The 18,022-nt window shown below is 40.4% G+C and overlaps 2 protein-coding genes across 12 annotated transcripts in view; one reads left to right on the top strand and one right to left on the bottom strand.

Moving 5' to 3' along the window:
* Positions 1-13,475, bottom strand: part of PDLIM3 (PDZ and LIM domain 3) — a 31,668-nt gene extending 18,193 nt beyond the window's left edge. For 2 of the 6 annotated variants that reach the window (XM_082375338.1, XM_082375341.1), the window contains exons 1-3: positions 13,278-13,474; positions 4,335-4,486; positions 2,598-2,682 (exon numbers count right to left, since the gene is read on the bottom strand). In XM_082375338.1, coding sequence (XP_082231464.1) covers positions 2,598-2,682; positions 4,335-4,486; positions 13,278-13,370 — 330 coding nt within the window. In that variant the 5' untranslated portion in view covers positions 13,371-13,474. Of the gene's footprint in view, positions 1-2,597; positions 2,683-4,334; positions 4,487-13,277 lie in introns of all 6 variants that reach the window. The other 4 variants (XM_082375342.1, XM_082375340.1, XM_082375339.1 and 1 more) reach the window with 3 other exon arrangements.
* Positions 1-18,022, top strand: part of CFAP96 (cilia and flagella associated protein 96) — a 157,354-nt gene that overhangs the window by 65,555 nt on the left and 73,777 nt on the right. Inside the window, exon 6 of one of the 6 annotated variants that reach the window (XM_082375389.1) lies at positions 4,813-13,268. The exons of the other annotated variants lie outside the window; for them this stretch is intronic. Within the exon in view, the coding sequence (XP_082231515.1) occupies positions 4,813-4,866 (54 nt within the window). The 3' untranslated portion in view covers positions 4,867-13,268. Of the gene's footprint in view, positions 1-4,812; positions 13,269-18,022 lie in introns of those variants that run through there. 6 annotated transcript variants of the gene reach the window in all.

Raw genomic sequence — 18,022 nt, 5'->3', positions numbered from 1 at the left:
AAAGCACAGGCTCCAATCGCGTGCTCTAAGCTCACCCCGTGCTTAATAAAATACATACTTGCTGAGTCACCCACATGCTAGAGAGGGCGCTGCAACATGATCAGGGATCACTGGAGATTTGGTACTTTGGTCAAACATGTGTAGTTGGTCCCACATCTTAGCATCTCGTATTGATGAAAGCGGGTTTCAAAAATTAGGAGAAATTGTGAATGGAAATGTGCAAAAGGGTGCAGTACAATTTTGGATGTGCACTCTACATCAGGGGTCCCCAGTCCCCAGGCCGCCGACCAGTACCTACCTGTCTGCGGCACAGCAGGAGGTGAGCGGCGGACGTGCGAGCAAAGCTCCATCTGCCGCTCCCCATCGCTCGCATTACCCCCTCAACCTCCCCCGCCTCTGCCGTCCGTGGAAAAATTGTCTTCCACGAAACTGATCCCTGGTGCCAAAAAGGTTGGGGACCGCTGCTCTCTATGGAAAAAGGAAACTCAGAATTCTGTGCGGTTTGTCCTAGTGATGATGAGAGATTGGGGAGGTCAATATATGCGTGTACGTGAGCCTTAAATTTCCCTTTTCTGTTTTTTAAAGCACCACGTGATCTCTTTCTCATGTGTTGCCTCTAAGTGATGAGTTGATGAGGGCTGCAGGAGGCAGGTAGGCTCGGGCATTCCTGCCAAGGGCTGTCGACAGGGGCAGCTCTGCCTGGAGAACTTTGTTCTTATTCCTTCTTGCAGCCTTTCTTCTATCAGGAAGATGTCGATTAGAGACATTATTCGCCCCCCCACCTTGGATGCTGGGGTAAGCCACCGTCAGCATGCAGAGCGCTTCTCACCACATGGATCACCTGTCTCGTCCATTTTACCTTTTACTCACCTACCCTGAAGAGCGGCACTCTTACCTGACCTAAACATCCCCCTCAGCTTTCATGATTTCTTTGCCTCGCGTGCAGCCCCTGGGGGTGGCAGTAGAACACCAGTCTGAGAGTTGGTTCCCAGGACTGCGGTGTTCGAATGAAGTTTATCTTTAGGGCCTCCAGTTCCTTTCATTCACTTGTCAGCTATTTAGTGAGCGCCTGCTGTGTGCCATGCCTGGGGGACTCAGAGTAAGGAGAACAGACACACCGGTTCCGCCTTCATGAATATTCCATATCCTGCTCACTCCCTTTGGGGCCTGTTTTCTCCTCCTTTTGCTTTTAGTGATTTTTAGGCTCAGGCTCTACCTTCCCTCCAATCAAAAGTCTAGGACAAGGATCTAATAAACTCATTCCCTCTAAAAGTTAAATTACTTAGTATGTTTTTTTCTCCTGGGGTTGGGGTGGGGGTTTTATTTTAACTGAAAATAAGGTTTTAATGCAAAGTAATTTGTAATGACCCTTGGATAGTGATGAGGAAGACATTCCTGGTCTCCAGGAAGCTCTGTGCCGCCTTCTATCTGTCAAGAAAGGCCAGGAGGCCTTCTGATCACAGGCTGGTGGGAGGGGTGCCATGCCCAACGATAATGAGAGCATACACTTAACATCTCTGAGAGCACTTCACTGTGCCAAGTTCTTTTTCTATATTATTTTATTTAAATCTTTAGAAGCTCTATGAGACACATGTACATATGGACTCTCCATGTTTTTACCAAGAGTAAAATGAATGGGGGCCTTTGGGGGTAAATGGAAAACTTGAAGGACAAATTCAGGAGTTGATGGTCCTGAAAGGGGATATCTTGCTGAAGCATAGATTATAAATATACTTTCAGTTCGTTTTCATTAGATATATAGAAAAACTACACTTTGGGAATATCTAATCAGTTTAGTAGGGATACTTGTTTAAAAAGGGATATTCGATTTATATGTCTGTTTCATTAAACTTGGGGAGCTTCTGACCAAGCAGAGGTTCTAAAATCCTTTTCTTGATGACATTTCCCATATAGCACAATTGAGGGTTGGTTTAATTGCAGTTTTTTGGGGGTTTTGAAAGTAGACATAGTCAGATAAGCATCAGATTATTAGATTAATTTAGCTCATTATATAGAGTTGCCTGAAGGGAAAATCCTTTATCTTTTGTAATTCAGCAGCCCAGGCAGCATATCATCATGATTACATAATGCAAAACTTTTCTCCTAGAGTAAACTTAATTATAGAATGCCAGAACTGATAATTAAAGAAGGATGTAACATAAGAGCTGGGTGAAGACCTTGAGGAATTGAAGTTCACAGTAACTATTAGATTAGAGACACCTGTTTCAAATGGTTGACCCTATTTTTGTTTTGCTTTGTGTTAACATCTTAAATTTCTTGGATTACCTCATGGTCATTTGGCAGATGTCCATCATAAAAAATGAAAAAATAAGTGGACTATACATAGATATAGCTGACTTTTTCCTGATGAGAACATGTTTGTCTTTTAACAAGGTGTTTGCCTAGGCATACTTCTCTTTTTTTCTTGATGTAAGAAGACACAGTTAATATAAATTAATCTCAGAGAGTAAAGACAACCACTTCATCAGGTGGCTTATTCCAGTTTTTTCAATATTTGCCACTTTTCCCTCTTGGAACGTATCCACATCATTTAAAAGGAAACATAATGTGAACATTATTTACTCCAAAATTCATACCTGTGGTTCTGATTCTAAGTTGATTTTGAAAGGATGAGCCTTTCCATCTTCAGTTACCTGTGGAGACCATAAACGAGTTTCCGCCCTGTAAATAAAACAACGTTTGTAAACCCCAAATTCTAATGGTACTTTTAGTTTTAGTATACTTTAATTTCCTATGTTTCTGAAAATACTAACAACCCTTGGTACTTTGAGCAAAAGCAATATTCCTTGCTCATTATCCTGTATTGTCTTATTGAATTAGTCTTATGTTTTTAGTGTACTTCTGGGAAGACTTGAATGGATCAAAATTGCTTGGAGGACTGCTACGGACTGAATGTTTGTGTCCTCGCCCCACACCCCAGGTTCAAATGTTGAAATCCTAATCCCCAGTGTGATGGCCTTTGGAGGTGGGGTCTTTGGGAGGTATTAGGGTTGGATTAAATCATTAGAGTAGGGCTCTCATGGTGGGATTAATGACCTTATGAAAAGAAGAGGCATGAGATCTCTTCCCTCTCTGTGTGAATGCACCAAAGAAGGCCATGTGAGGACATGACCAGGAAGCGGGCTCTCACCGAGAACCCGACCATGCTGGCTCCCTGACCTTGGACTTCCAGCCTCCATAACTGTGAGAAGGAAATGTTTGTTGCTTAAGCCACCCAGCCTATGGGATTTGCTTGTAGCAACCTGAACTAAGGCGAGGACATTGTACAGGGTCTGGAGAAAGTGGGTCTCCAGTGCATGTGGGAAGCAGTACAGGACAGGGAGATTCTGGAGGCATACCCTGCAGATGACCACAGGACAGACTAGATCCCTAGACCTCCTCAACTTCCTTCCTGTCCTACCTGGGGCACCACAGGAGGCCGTGAATGATTTGTCAGGTGGATTTGCTGTTGGCATCAAGGAAATGTGCTTTGTCCAACGCTTCTCACGTATCTACTTGGGATCATGTGGCTCCTATGGGACTATGTGCTTGGCAGGAACACAGGTTATGCATAGATAGGGAAAGAGTCCATTTCACCTTGTGAAATGGCAGATTGGCGACTGATTTTGCCTTTTGGACCACAGCAGGGAAAATTGTGAATACAACAGCAAGAGGATAAACACACATGCTAACAACCACTATAACAAATCATTATTTTCACAATTCAGTTTCAGATCACGAGTCTGATGGCAATAGATCAATTTCCTAATGTTGTTTTTGGTCAGAAATATCTCATTGTCTAAAACCTTCATGTACACGTACCCTCTCATACCTTGTGGGATTCTTCTGGGCTGAATTCAGTACAAAACAGCCAATAGCATACAGGATATTAGCAACCAAATTTTAACATGATCACATCTTGGCAAGCACGAGATTCTTTTAGGAGCATCTCTAAATTCCACTCCATGTTCTCTACCATGTTTAGAACAGCAGTATAACTAGACATGCTGTTCAGTGTTTATGCGGCCAATACCTTAAATGGTTCTATTTTCATGGTCAACTAACTGTGTTAGTACAGGAAAAAAGTTCTTTTAGCCTCTTTCATTATTCTCACATTCCAGAGGATTCTTTTTAGAAATCCTTTGTAAACAGCTACTAGACTGACTGACTTCAGTGAAGAACAGACCAAAGTGGCTGATACATTAAAAAAAAGCCAGTCAAAATTCTGTGTCCTGATATACTCCTTCTCACTGGGAAGATGAAATCATTTATAGTTCTGGTTCAGGTTCTTCTGCAAAACAGATCAAATTTTAACACCATTAATTAAAGAGCACCTGTCAATTTTGAGACACAGCTGGTGTGCTGCTGCTTTAATCCTGTCCTGTGCATCAGCATGAGTCATGGACTCAGTACCGAAGCCATCAATAGCCAGGATGACATCTCCGGGACACAGGTTGGCAGCTGCCGCCTTGCTTCCTGGAGTAATCTGGAAGAAATCATCGCACATTTAAAATCAACACCCTGCAGCATCTTGAGTTTTGTGCCCGACGTTTACATTGCACCTTGGTAACATTTTAAATGCTTCACTGGGCAGGACGTATTAAATCTCACTTAAAATAACTCTTAACTGATCAGTTGTGCTATCTCTATTTTCCCATTATGTGAAATAATTTTGTTTCTTACTAACCACATTTCCTCCATCATGACATCTCTGATTCTCTTTTAAAACATCTTCCATAACTCCCTGTTTGGATCATATTTTCTTTGCTTTAAAGAAAATAATTTGTTTCTTAGGATTTTTTTGTCACCCAGAACTCTCTATTTGGGAATAGAACGTTACTACATCTGGGGAGCCTTAATATTTGAACTGAAACTACTTTAGCATCCCTATAATGCACCTGGGATATAGAAAGCTGGAAAGAGAATCACTCTTGTATGAACAAGAAGAAGCCAGATAATATGCAAAATTATGACTTTTTGTGGACTCTTCAGAGAGCTGAAGTTGCAGGGCAACCAACTAGCTTGGAATCTAAGGAAAGACGGGAGTCTCCAAGGAAAGACAAGCATGGGCTCACCTGTACCAGAGCATGGAGGAAGATGGGGCCAAATGTACTAGTTGTTAAGAAGAGTTTAGCTAAAATTATGAACAAATTGCTAAAGGCCAAGTATGAGTTAAGCATTGAGAGTCTGGAACCCGTCGGAACCACAGACACAAGAGAAGTTTGTATCTACTCACAGTCTCTTCTCCATGAATGAAGAATAGATGGAACAAATAGGAAACAACTAACAAGATGGTAGCTTTTAATTAAACCATACCAGTAATTACATTATATATAAATGGCCTAAAAACACATCACGTTCTGTTTTTTAACAGAGTTTGTCAAACTAGGTTAAAAAAAAAAAAGCAAGATCTAACCTTATGCTGTCTACGAGAAATCCACATGGGTTTCTTTTTTGGAGGAGAGGCAGGGAATGATATGGGGGGAAATGATATGAGAAAAATATGGTTGTTAAATGTTTAGAAAGTGGCAAATCTGAAATTATTTCAGATATTTCAAATTATTTCAACAAAAACATGTTGAGTATACAGTTAAAGGCGATGATTGTTTTGATGGCTATACCTACTCCCAGTTTTTCTGGGTAAATCCCAACTATTTACAACTGCCTAATAGTCCTCACCCGGTCTCACCCTGCCTACTTCTCTAACATCATCTCACACCATTCTCACTCCCCCGCCCCTCCCAATCCACTGCTCTACAGCTAGTCCGATTTCCTTTTAATTCCTCAAATAGGCCAAGCTTGCACCCTCTTCTGGGCTTTGTGCACACTGTTAACTTGCTCCTGAAATGCTTCCCCCGACTCTTCACCCGGTTGCTTCTTCTCCTCCTTTTAGTTTAGGCTTAAATGTCATGTTCTCAGAGAGACCTCCCCAGACATCTGACGTAGTTTCTCCAGCCCCCTCCCCATCATTCTCCACTGTTACACCCTGTTGTTTTCCTTTATGAAGACAGTTTGTACTTTCATGTTTGTTATTTACTTGTGTAGTGTCTGTTTTCCCAACTGGAAGTTCTTGAGGATGTCTATAATATTATGTATATTCCTAATGCTTCACAGTGTATACTCAGTGTTTGGAATTGATGAATAATTACTTGAAACATGAATGAAATGGACATTTAAATCAGAACTTGTGAAACAAAAATAACTAGTCCTTATATACCCAAAGATTATGGCTATTAATGTCAACCTATCATTGTTCCTTTTGCAAGTTCCCACTGTTTAGATCAGAATAATATGTAGAACTTGACTTAAAGCTCAAACTGCTCCAGGAATAAACTAGATCATTCCTAACGTTTAACTTGAGGATCAGTCATTAATTCATTTTTTGTCTCTTTGCTTCATCTAGTCATCGATTCGATTTAACTTTGTGGCTCTAAGAGAGATCCAAGATTCATATAAATGAATAAAATTGCTAAAATGACAAATTCTCATGGGTCCTAGATCTTCAGTCTCATCACTAAAATGTTTATTGTACTCATTTCATGTCTGTGATCACCTCACTGTAGCAATCATGATAATTTCTAGAAGGGACAGATGATGGGGGCTGAGTGAGGACAACTGGAGATTATTACATCTCAGCTTTTTGGAGGCATTTCATAGATGTTTTTCCATTTAGAAATTCTCCCACACTCAGAACTGTTAGAAGAATAAAAGTTTCCATCCCCAGTGTGACTTGTAGGACTAAAAATAACCTCAAACTTTTAATTTTCTCCAGCTATAGTTCATCAAAATCAGTACCATCTATTTTTAAACTTCTAAGACCAAAATGCTTTTCTTTGAGTTAAAACATGAGAAAGCATGGCTCAGTGTGTTTGCTTTTAAAACCTCACCTAGCTTTTCTAATATACTTTAATTTGGTTTATATATAATACTCGATCTAGGTTTAGAAGAGCCTAACATTATTTCTTAGCTCTGGTTCAGATGAGTGGAAGGTAGGGTTGTGTGTATCTGTCTATATAAATTTTAAACGGAGATATCTGGGGTGCTGAACTTAGATACTGAATATTACTAAATGTTATTAACAACGTTAATATGGAAGTTAATAACTATTTTATATTTATGCAAAATATTACATTTGCAAAGCTCTTTCTAATAACTCTCACCATTACAACTCTAAGATAGGCTGGACAAAGAAGGCTGCTTCTCTTTTTCAGAGAACCTGTGGCTTCTCACTAAGGTGGGAGCAGTTGTACAGCTATGTCACCAGCGGTTTCATTAGTTAAATAGGAAAAGTGGTCGATAGTGATGCCAGAACCAACTTCTGACTTTGCGTTCAACCTGGCGATTGATGTCCTGGGACCTCCACGTTAGGAGTTGATAAGAAAGAAAAGAATCTGTAGAGAAATGGATGAGAGGCAAGGAGAAAACACGATCCTTCACTTCTTAGTTCTCAAGTTCAGCGACGCTAGTGATCAGCAAATGGCCACTAAACTGGCCTGGTTTTAGTAAGTTAAACTATCTGTTTAATCATAAGAATGTATTATTTTCCAGCATGACTTTATATTATTTCTTTGCAGTTTATTTATATTACTTTGTATTATTGCTCACAGTTTATTTTTAACATTTTCCCAAATGATGAGAAGAGAGAGCTAAAATGAGGCAAAGAGTTTTTCAGTGGATTCTTTATTTTTCAGTTTCATTAGGGTCTCAAATGTCAAAAGCATTCGAGAGATCCTTGGACATAGTACTGCTGGCAGTCACTTAGCACATGTTTTCTAACTTGTCTGATTAGAAGGATCATCGAGCGTCTTTGCTTAACACAAATATTCCAGTCCAATCCAGATGCCTGGAATCACGAAACAGAAGCTGTAGCAGAGGAACTAGGGAATTTGTGTTTTTAACAAGTCCCTTAGATGATTTCTGTTTTTCACATCAACCTATTACTTGGGTTTATTTGGAAAAAACTAACTTAAATCACAGGTCAAGCATCTATCAATGTCCTATTAACTGTGGGAAACATGAGGGAAGTCCAGAATATCGCCCTGGTGGGATTTCTGTATTAAGAATAAAAATGGTTGAAATAGTTATGGAGCAAGACAAGTGTATACGGAAGGGCTGTCCTGTGGGGCGTGGATCTAAATAATGAGAAATCCCATTGTTCAGTTGTTCTCCATTGCCTACAAATAAACTTCAGTACCTCACCTGGCATCAAAAGCCCTCCAGCACCTGGCTGCAGTCTACATTTCTAGTTCAATCAGAATCTCTGCAAGTAGCACCTGGGCATGGGTATTTTCCACTTACCTGGGTGAGGCTAATGTGAAGCCACAGGTGAGAACTATTATGGTGTTGTTATACTGTTGGTATCTTTTAAGATGAGAAAACTGTTGCTCAGAAAGTAGAAGGAACTTGCTTAGGGTCACACATCCAGTGAAAATTTGAAATTCCTTGTGGGTCTGTCTAACTCTTTAGCTCAAGCTCCTCCACTATCCCCAAATGCCACCCCTGCAGGTACTCTCTCTCCCCTGGCTCCGCCCATCTCTTTGGCCATACTTTTTTCATGGAATCCTGGACAAGTTGTATCACGGTTGTTTGCGTTCATGTCTCTTCTGCTGATACATGAACTTCTCAGGGGAGTAGAAGCCCATTAAGCGATGACTGTATCCCGCCCAGTGCCTTCCACATACAATACCTCCTGCGCTTAGTAGGTGCTTGTGGGATGTATGAATGCTGGGAACAGATGAACCAGTGCTTCCATGCAGACACGTCTTCGTCAAAACACAATTAAGTACAGTCGCCCCTCTGAATCCGTGGGTTCCGCATCCAGGATTCAACCAACCGAGGGTTGAAAATATTTGAAAAAAAATTCCAGAAAGTTCCAAAAAGCAAAACTTGAATTTGCCACATGCTGGCAACTATATTTACATAGCACTTACATTGTGTTAGGTATTAGAAATAATCTAGAGATGATTTAAAGTATAGGGGAGGATGTACCTAGGTTATATGCAAATACCATTTTATATAAGAGACTTGAGCATCCTGGGGTTTTGGTATCATTGGGGGGGGGTTGGGGGCATAGAGGAGTGGGCGTCCTGGAACCAATCCCTCAAGGATACCGAGGGCTACCTGGAAAAAGACTGTATTCAACTGTAAACATTTCTTTCTAAAAGTTCAAATTTCAAATATAGTTTATATTAAAGTACTATTCAGTGTTAAAGCCTACAAAACTTAAGAATACACTAACATTTTCTATGTTGGTACCCAAGTCCATATATAGCATTCTCAGTTACAGAGATCTTGATCCGGGGTGTGGTCTGTATAGAAAGGAGGGAAGAGGAACTGAGTGGGAAGGGACATAGTGGCATGAGATGTGTACAGTAGTTTTACATTGTGTACACAAAAGAAGCTTGTGCTTTATTCCAAACTGGACCATTTATGAAAACAAACTATCTGTAACTTCGCTGTGATAGTAGATCCACCTTCTGGGTGATCCAAACATTTAAGAAAGAAAGAGACTCCTTAAAACCTTCTTGCCAGAAAAAAAAACAGCTGCTCGCTTAGAGATGTGAACCTTAAACTTTATTCTGTGAAATGTCTAGGTCAGTTGTATATGGTGTTTGCAATAGCAACTCCCTGCCGCATGCTGAACATCCAAAACTTAAATTCATATTGCACGAAGTAGAGCACACCCTTGCCTAGAAACTGCTTTCCTACAAATCGTATCATAACCAATGGCTCAAAAAATTTTTTGAGATTGTCTGGTGTTTGATTTACCTTACTTCTAATGTTTTTTATGATACAAAGTTTCACCCAGCTGATTAATTGGATGGTAAACAATTGTAGGGTGGGGACCCTTTGTCCTAATTTTGTGAATTGTAATTTCAGCTGATGGAGAGAATTACTTTGTAAACCCTGCCCCCAGCAGAGGGTGGAGCAGAGGACCACTGTCGAAGGAGCATTTCTATAATCTGATTTTGCAGAGTGTGAGGAAGGGAGGGGAGGGCACTGCTTGTAGGACAAAAAGTGATTTAATTGACTTGAGGACTATATCTCATTCATGGGACTTTTTGTGGTGTTAAGTGCAGGCATTGGCATTTTCCTTCTTTGTATGCTTAAGAACTTATGTAAAACAGACAAATCAATTAACAATAAAACAGTTCTCCTTTTTCTTTATTGTGGAATACTTCTGAGGACACAGTTTACACCTATTATGAAAATAAATTTATGTCAAAAGTGAACAATGTATTCACTCATATTGTGTCTATTTGTATTCTGTGACCTGTATGAGGTACTAGACACTGTGCTTGGCACTGAACAGCTGCCAAATTTGCCAGTTGTTGCCCTGAGGGGGGAGCATTCAATCTGTGGGATACAGATGTACTCAACCATCTGTGGTACAAGGCATGTTATAAGGAGAGGTTGTAGGTCAGGAGCTACAGTAATTAAATGGATGAAATGATGACTACTGGAAGAAGGCTGGAGGAGTGGTATTTGAATGGGTTTCCACAGGCACAGAGGACAGTGGAGTGGGTGGGGAAGGGAATTCTGGAGAAAAATGATAGCAGGAGCAAAGCCATGTTACAGAAATCATAAGTGCTCCAGAGTATGGGCACCACTACCTATTTATGGAGTGAGAGGAGGAAAGGAGAGAGGAGGAAGAGAGGGAGGAAATGAACTTGAAAACTTGAGCTGGGAGAGAGGGTGAAAGCCGTGAATTTCGTGCTGAAGACCACACATTTTATTCTCTATAAACTGTGGATGCCACTGAAGGATTTTTAAGAATGGGGAAGATAGGAGCAACCAGCAACCATCTCAAAGATGGCTGGTAAGAATATGCAGGGTGAATTGGAGAGGGGAGACAACAGCTAGGTGTGAAATTAGGAAATCTTGCCTGGGGACAGTGGTAGAAAAAAAGGAAAGTGGTAGATCTTAAAGGTGTAGCATCAGTAGGACCAGGTGATGAGTTGCATGGCACAAAACACCTGTTTGGAAATATCTGTACAATAAGCAGAATCTTTCACGTGTGTGGGCTTCAGGATGCAGGCTTTGGAGGCAGGTCGACCTGCATCAAATTCTGTCCTGCCACTTGTGGTCATCGACAGGTTAATGAATCTCTTGAAGCCTCACTCTCCTCATCTGCAGAAAGGGATATTACTACTACTACTCCGATAGGATTATTGTGAGATTTAAGTGAGTGCATATATAGGGCTTAGAAGAGTGCACAGCAGGCAAAAGAGTATACTAACACACACACAGTCTCATTCACTACCTTTTAACACAGTATAAAAATATTAATAGGATTATTCTACTACCTAATTACAACACTGAAAATTATGTTTGTGTAATATTTTTTAGTCTTTTTTCCAAATGATTTTTAATATTCTTATAATTTCAGTGGAAATACTCTCAATTAGGTGTTCACTAAGGCAAAAAAGTTCATGTGAATATGTTTTCATTTATTCAACAAGAATCTATTTATGTGAATGGCTTTGGGTACACTTGGAATACAAAACAGTTTAGTTCACCTGCTCTCCTTGAGTTAAATTAATTAAAGAGAAAAGCCGTAGTCAAATGAAATAATCATATGTGTTCGTGCACTGTCATTGAACCAAGTGTCAATATGAGTGATACAAATTAGTTATGAGTTAAAAATTCAAACGGAATTGGCTTCCCAAACAATAACTGTCATCAGATCAAATATATTTACCGATAGCTCCTGCAGTCAACTGCAAAATGTTAAGTTCTGCTTTGAAATAAACACTCAACATATCAAACAACTCAACATATCAAACATAAGATTAATCATATTGACATGTTCCACAGTAATAGCGAGATATTTCTTTTATAAATCACTGACAGGATTTTTGTGACAAAATTATTCCTTTAAGGTTTAATATAAATATGGTTTATCCTTTGTAAGGATTCAAAAGCTTATTTCATTTAATATAAAAAAATGAACACTATACTCCAGAAACTTTAAAAATATTTCTTCGTAGAGAAAATGGAGACTGTTTCCTTTGGTAAATCCATAAAAGGCATTGCTTGGCCCAGGTCACTGAACCATTTTCTGCCTAATTTACTTAGGAACATTTTTGGGGTATGTTAAGTTTTCATGTCTCATATGAAAACACATGTCAGATATGTTTATATGTTTTCAAAAAATGGAAAACAAAGCTTGAAATGTTCCATGGTATGCATCTGTTCCATGGATACATGTTTTGAGATATTTTAAAAAGCCATTCGTTCTTAGAACTCGTAAGTAGAACAGAATTTAAAAAGTATTATCTTGTTCAAAGCCTATGTGAGGATATCAGATTATAAAGTATACATTTATAAAATGTAGTATAAGCAGTAAGGAACAAAATAAAGCATAGTAAAGGTATAAATATTTTGAAAGTTTATGTTTTAAAATTAGGTTTAATGGGCTTTATATGTGAAAATTGAAATAATAATAATTTTCTGTCAAGACAAACACATGTTGGAAAAAAAATCAACTAGACCAACTAGAAATTTACTGACGACAGATCCTGAAGTATCCATTTTCTTTCTTCTTAATTAGACAATACTTTAGAGAATACTAAGTAAGGAAAGCTTGACTTTGATGGTCAAGTATTCAGAGTTATTAGGCTGAGGATGGTTCTCCATCAGGTAAACGAAACTATCTGACACATTTTCTTTGTAGTTTGAGTTGTAGATGATGATTTCTAAGCCAAGCTCCAGCTTTGGAAAATATTTATTCAAAATGCCTGGAAACCTAGGAATCCAGATTAGTGATATTGTCCCTGTCTGCGCTGATATGAGCGCCTCCAGCTTGGTCTTGCCCTGAGAACAGCGCCCTGCTGAAGTTTTCCTCCAGACAGGGAAAGTGCTCAGTTGCCTGTCTCTCTCCAACTAACAACCGCCACTGTCTCTCCTTCTCTGGACCCCATCTCATTTGTTACTGAAAGGAGACCCGGAGTGGAGGGCGAGAAGGCAGCCCACCTCGCAGCCTCGCCTTCTCTGAGCGCAGGGAAACCACGCCGTCCGTTCGTCTCTCCTCGGAAAGTTGCTGGAGGCCAACAGGCTGCAGACAGAGACCACTGGAACTGACTTGATTAATTCTCTAAGCTGCTCTGCGTCCTCCAGACCTAGTTTGCCAAGGTGCTGCCCTCCCTCGAACCGTGAATCAGAAGCCGAGGCCCCACCCAGCGCACCCCAGTACCTCGCTGGCCACTCTTCTCTCCAGGGGGGCCCGCGGCACGCCAGAGTCCCCGACTTGCAGCAGAAGAACGGAAAACACCTACCCTGGTGATGATCAAAGGCTGGTTGAAGTCTATGCCCCCCGAGAGTCTGAAGCCCCAGGGCGCAGGGCCCGGCAGGACCACGTTTTGGGGCATGGTGCCTCCTGGCACGGCCTTCCTGGGGCGGGGGCGCAGCGAGTGTCCCCGAGCTGAACAGCCCACTCTGCTCCTGGGGCAGTGTCCTTGGCGGACCGCGGCCTTGGAGCTTTATCCCCGCTCCCGAGTGACGTCACTGGCCTCCCCTCCTCCCCGCCTCCTCCCACCAAGGAGAGCTCCAACTTTGGAAGAAAGAGACGCGCCAGACCCGCGGGAGTTTACAGACGCGCACCGGGCCGGCGCAGCCTCCCAGACCTCTGGGGCAGAAGCTGAAGGAGGCTTCGGGTTACAACTCCCATCACTCTCTCTCTTTTTAACATCTTTATTGGAGTATAATTGCTTTACAAGGGTGTGTTAGTTTCTGCTGTATAACAAAGTGAGTCAGCTATACACATGCATATATCCCCATATCTCCTCCCTCTTGCGTCTCCCTCCCTTCCACCCTCCCGATCCCACCCCTCTAGGTGGTCACAAAGCACCGAGCTGATCTCCCTGTGCTATGCGGCTGCTTCCCACTCACTATCTGTTTTACATTTGGTAGTGTCTATATGTCCATGCCATTCTCTCACTTCGTCCCAGCTTACCCTTCCCCCTCCCCGTGTCCTCAAGTCCATTCTCTACGTCTGCGTCTTTATTCCTGTCCTGCCCCTAGGTTCTTCAGAACCATTTTTTTTTATAGATTCCATATTATGTGTTAGCATATGGTATTTGTTTCTCTATTTCTGACTTACTTCACTCTGTATGACAGACTCTAGGTCCATCCACCTCACTACAAATAACTCAGTTTTGTTTCTTTTTATGGCTGAGTAATATTCCATTATATATATGTGCCACATCTTCTTTATCCATTCATCTGTCGATGGACACTTAGGTTGCTTCCATGTCCTGGCGATTGTAAATAGAGCTGCAATGGACATTGTGGTACATGACTCTTTTTGAATGATGGTTTTCTCAGGGTATATATGCCCAGTAGTGGGATTGCTGGGTCGTATGGTAGTTCTATTTTTAGTTTTTTAAGGAACCTCCATACTGTTCTCCATAGTGGCTGTATCAATTTACATTCCCACCAACAGTGCAAGAGGGTTGCCTTTTCTCCACACCCTCTCCAGCATTTATTGTTTGTAGATTTTTTGATGATGGCCATTCTGACTGGTGTGAGGTGATACCTCATTGTAGTTTGGACTTGCATTTCTCTAATGATTAGTGATGTTGAGCATCCTTTCATGTTTTTGTTGGCAATCTGTATATCTTCTTTGGAGAAATGTCTGTTTAGGTCTTCTGCCCATTTTTGGATTGGGTTGTTTGTTTTTTTGATATATAGCTGCATGAACTGCTTGTAAATTTTGGAGATGAATCCTTTGTCACTTGCTTCATTTGCAAATATTTTCTCCCATTCTGAGGGTTGTCTTTTCGTCTTGTTTATGTTTTCCTTTGCTGCTCAAAAGCTTTTAAGTTTCATTAGGTACCATTTGTTTATTTTTGTTTTTATTTCCATTTCTCTAGGAGGTGGGTCAAAAAGATCTTTTTTGACCCATCACTCTCTTAAAGTAATGCCTGTCCTCCTGTTTATCTTCTGCTTGGAGCTCAGCAGTGAGCTTCGTTCGAAGTTAGCACAGGGAACTCTACCTAATGCACTGTGGTAACCTAAATGGGAGGGAAGTCCAAAAGGGAGGGAATATCTGTATGTGCATGACTGATTCATTTTGTTGTGCATTGGAGGCTAACACAACATTGTAAGGCAACCATACTCCAATAAAAATTTAAAAAAAATGTCTATCTCTACCAGAAAAAAAAAAAAAGCAGTTAAACCATGGCCTCTGTACTTTCAATTAAAACACAAGTATCAGGAATGCAATTGGTTATTTAGCAATTTTGAGTGTGCTAATGTTTACTTACTAGCTGTGTGGTTAAATTACTTAACATTCTTAAGCCTCAGTTTCCTCATCTGTAAAATAGGGGTAATAATGGTACTTCTCTGGTAGGGTCACTCTGAGAATTAAATGAGCTATCTCTGCACAGTGCCTGGCACAGCACGAGGGCTCAGTAAATAGTAAGCATTTCTGCAATTAAGTACATATAGTTATATATATTTGTGGGTATATGTAATATATGTGAATACAAACATATTAAGATTTTATTTTTTAAAAATGAAGAAATCTACAAGTGAAAATGTCATGCAAAGGTACCCTATCCAATGAGCCATCTAAAAGTATATATGAGAAGACAATTCATCAGTATACTCAAAGTATAGTTTAATTTTGATTGGAGTAATTGTCACCTCCCTCAAATTCAGTCTCTAAACCTATGTTTTTGACACATGGGTGGCAAGTATTAACAGAAACCTAGGAGTTGAGACTGTCCTGTGTGGACGGTGCAAGAGGAGCCCCAAACAGGATGGAACTGCATGGAGGAAAAGGAGGGAGGGTGGGTATTCACTGAGCATCTTCATGGTCCAGGGCTGTGGTGATTGCTTTACCCGTGTCGTCTTCATCCTCACGGCAAGACCATCAGATTGCTATTATTATTCCCTTTTTTTTTTTTTTTTTTTTGGTAAAGAAGTAATTTCTTAGAAGTTGAGTTACTTGCATAGAATCACACAGCTAATAAGTGATACAATTTAGATCACAAACCCAGGTCTGCCTGACTCTAATGTGTGCCTGGTATAGGTCTGAAGACCAGGAGAGTCTGGGGAGGGTCCTGTCATAGGCTCAGTGTGGAATCAGGTATTTCTGGTGTTATACTCCAGGATGGTCTGATTCCCAAGGAGAGGGGGGAGGGATGAGGGATGAGAAGTGTGAAGTGCTTTAAAAGCCCAAGAATGAGAGTCTTGGACTTCATGCCCAATATGATAGGGCTGTATCAGTCCAGGGGAGCAGAGCTGCAACACACTTTATTAACAGCATAGTCTGTTTGGATGTGGTTTTAAGACTGATAGAGAAGGGAGATTTAGGAAGCTGTAAGCAAAGTGGACTAGCCTGGTGATAGTGTAAATCACAAAACCTGGATTGGAACTACTTTGTCCACTGTGGTAGATTATATAAAAGTCCCAGGGGGATAGGTGTTTCCTAGTCCCAAACATTTTCCAGTGCCCCACCTATGTTGGGTTATCAAGGAAGTAATCATATATTCTTGTTGATTTTTGCCTATTTGGGCTGGCTATATTGTCACAAAGCACATTTCCTCTGTCAGTCACTGGCTGTGTCTGCATGGTAGACACACACACACACACACACACACACACACACACACACACACGCAGAGGTCAATTCAGGAAAAAAAATCAGATAAGTTATTTAGTATTGTGTAATTGTAACAATCAGTTGTTTATACCTTATCTCATGAGCTGGCTTATATAACAAGTTGATTGTATGTTTTTATTTTTTGTCAGTTTTGTTTTATTTTTCTGCCTTTTTACCGGTCGTTTTGGCATCATGTAGATGTAAGCAACATCTGTACAATATTAATATAATACCTGATGAGTTCGTAAGGCTTTGCAGAGAACATGGAAATCAGGGACCTGAAATAGACAGTTTTCCTATATCCTACTGTTCACTGACGTCACCAGAAAGGTGTTCAGAGGTGACTGTCAAGGTGGAGGTGAGAATAGCCGTGAGGCAGTGTTCTAAGGAAGAAACAGTGACCCAGTCCTAACTAGTCCTAGAGGTTCCTGCTTTTGGTTTGGGTACTGTCCTAAGAAGGAGTTCTTTCTGGATGAGCCTTTCATTTATTTTCTTTTTTATATTTGCCTTTTGAAAGGATAATGATAAACTATGATTCCATTAAATATTACTTTTGTGATTATTATTTGAAACCATGTTTAGGAAGCCCTTTAAGGTTTTCCTTTTAGAGTAAGTTTAATAAAATTGTTCATTCTACTCTTGTATAATTGGAAAACTTTTCTGTTCGTTATAATAATCATCTCATCTATTTTAATCCTCAAATCTATAATCTTAACCTTGAACTTTCATTTATTTTCTGATCCTGTTTTTCTAACCACCTCCTGGTACAAATACAGTTCAACCTGTGAAAAATCAAATCCATCCTTTTCTTTAATCACCTCAAACTGAATTCCTGGCCTCCATGCCTTTTAATTTTCTCATTTCTGTTCATTTTTCTACTACTCTTCCAGGTTTCTAGGATAGATGTTGTAAATTTTCCCTCTTCTTTATTTCGTATATATCAAATATCACTATGTATTGTGACTTCTTTTATTCATTCATTCAACAAACATTTATTGAACATCTGTGACATACCAGGCACTGGGAATGCAAAGATAAGATGAACTTTCTGTCCTCTAGGAGCCAGTAATAAAATAAGGGAGATGGAGATGTAAAACGTGATCACATTATGTGTTGAGTGCTGGGACAGGATTTTGTACAGTGATGGAACAAGAGTAAGTAATCAACTCTCCTTGAGGAAAGTATCCATGAAGGGATGCTGGATCTTGATGGGTAAGAGTTTTCCAGGTGATTGGGGATTGGAAAGGGAACAGGAAGGAGGATGTTCAAGGCAGAAGGAGCTGTAGAGGATGTGTGGTGGCAGGGAAGCAAGAAACAGGTGGCAAATTAGGAAATAGCAAGTGACTGGTATGGACAGAGTTTAGCCCATTAGGTAGGAACAGGAGGCCAGGGTCATAGCAGTCAGAAGCCAGA

This window comes from Balaenoptera borealis (genome assembly GCF_965194805.1).
Source record: "Balaenoptera borealis genome assembly, chromosome: 21".
In the NCBI taxonomy this organism is placed as follows: domain Eukaryota; kingdom Metazoa; phylum Chordata; class Mammalia; order Artiodactyla; family Balaenopteridae; genus Balaenoptera; species Balaenoptera borealis.
Note: the sequence above shows the minus strand (reverse complement) of the source record. Positions and strands in the feature narration are given on the sequence as shown.